The sequence below is a fragment of the Octopus bimaculoides genome, chromosome 9, assembly GCF_001194135.2.
Source record: "Octopus bimaculoides isolate UCB-OBI-ISO-001 chromosome 9, ASM119413v2, whole genome shotgun sequence".
Lineage (NCBI taxonomy): Eukaryota > Metazoa > Mollusca > Cephalopoda > Octopoda > Octopodidae > Octopus > Octopus bimaculoides.
The window spans coordinates 16,491,937-16,492,709 of record NC_068989.1 but is presented as its reverse complement, the minus strand read 5'-3'; the positions used below and the strand labels follow the sequence as shown (position 1 = coordinate 16,492,709).

At 38.6% G+C, this 773-nt stretch overlaps 1 protein-coding gene across 1 annotated transcript in view; it reads left to right on the top strand.

Moving 5' to 3' along the window:
* LOC106869652 (Bardet-Biedl syndrome 5 protein homolog) overlaps positions 1–735 on the top strand; it is a 26,787-nt gene extending 26,052 nt beyond the window's left edge. Inside the window, exon 12 of the mRNA XM_014915472.2 lies at positions 227–735. Within this exon, the coding sequence (XP_014770958.1) occupies positions 227–355 (129 nt within the window). The 3' untranslated portion in view covers positions 356–735. The remainder of the gene's footprint in view (positions 1–226) is intronic.
* Positions 736–773: the final 38 nt, after the last annotated feature.

The following is a 773-nucleotide window of genomic DNA, read 5'->3' as shown; positions in this document are numbered from 1 at the left end:
TGCTACAGCTGCTGCCACTCCTACCTTCAATGCTACCTCCACTACCACCACCACCACCACCATCTACACTGCAGAGACACAACAAGTCTATGAAGACATTTTCTCTCAGACAAAAACTGCCATATAATACCATTCATTGGTGTACATACATTAAGTATGGTACACAGATATGTATTTCAGAATATTATTATTATTATTTATCTTATTTATTTTGATGTATTTACAGGCTTATCTTTCTGACGGAACCAAGATGCAAGGTCGTGAGCTGGAATTTTGCGATCATCTTGGATTGGCTATGGAGAAACTACCATCTGGTCTCACTGTACAAGACTTATGGAATGTTCCATCTTGTTGAGTGTCTAGGAAATAAATACATAAACGTCTTCCAAATAACAACAAGAAGAATAACTGCTATTGATGTAGGCATAAGGTCTGAAACTTTAAGGGGAGGAGAATACCTGATTTATAGTGACCCCCAGTACTTGGTTGGTATTTTATTTCATGGTCCACAGAAGGATGAAAGTGATCTCAATTGAATTTGAACTCAGAATATAAAATGTCATAACAAATACAGTAAATTAGGAGTAGCTGTGGCTGTGTGGTAAGTAGCTTGCTTACCAACCACATGGTTCCAGGTTCAGTCCCACTGCATGGCACCTTGCGCAAGTGTCTTCTACTATAGCCTCGGGCCGACCAAAGCCTTGTGAGTGGATTTGGTAGATGGAAACTGAAAGAAGCCCCTTGTATATATGTATATATATATATATATATAT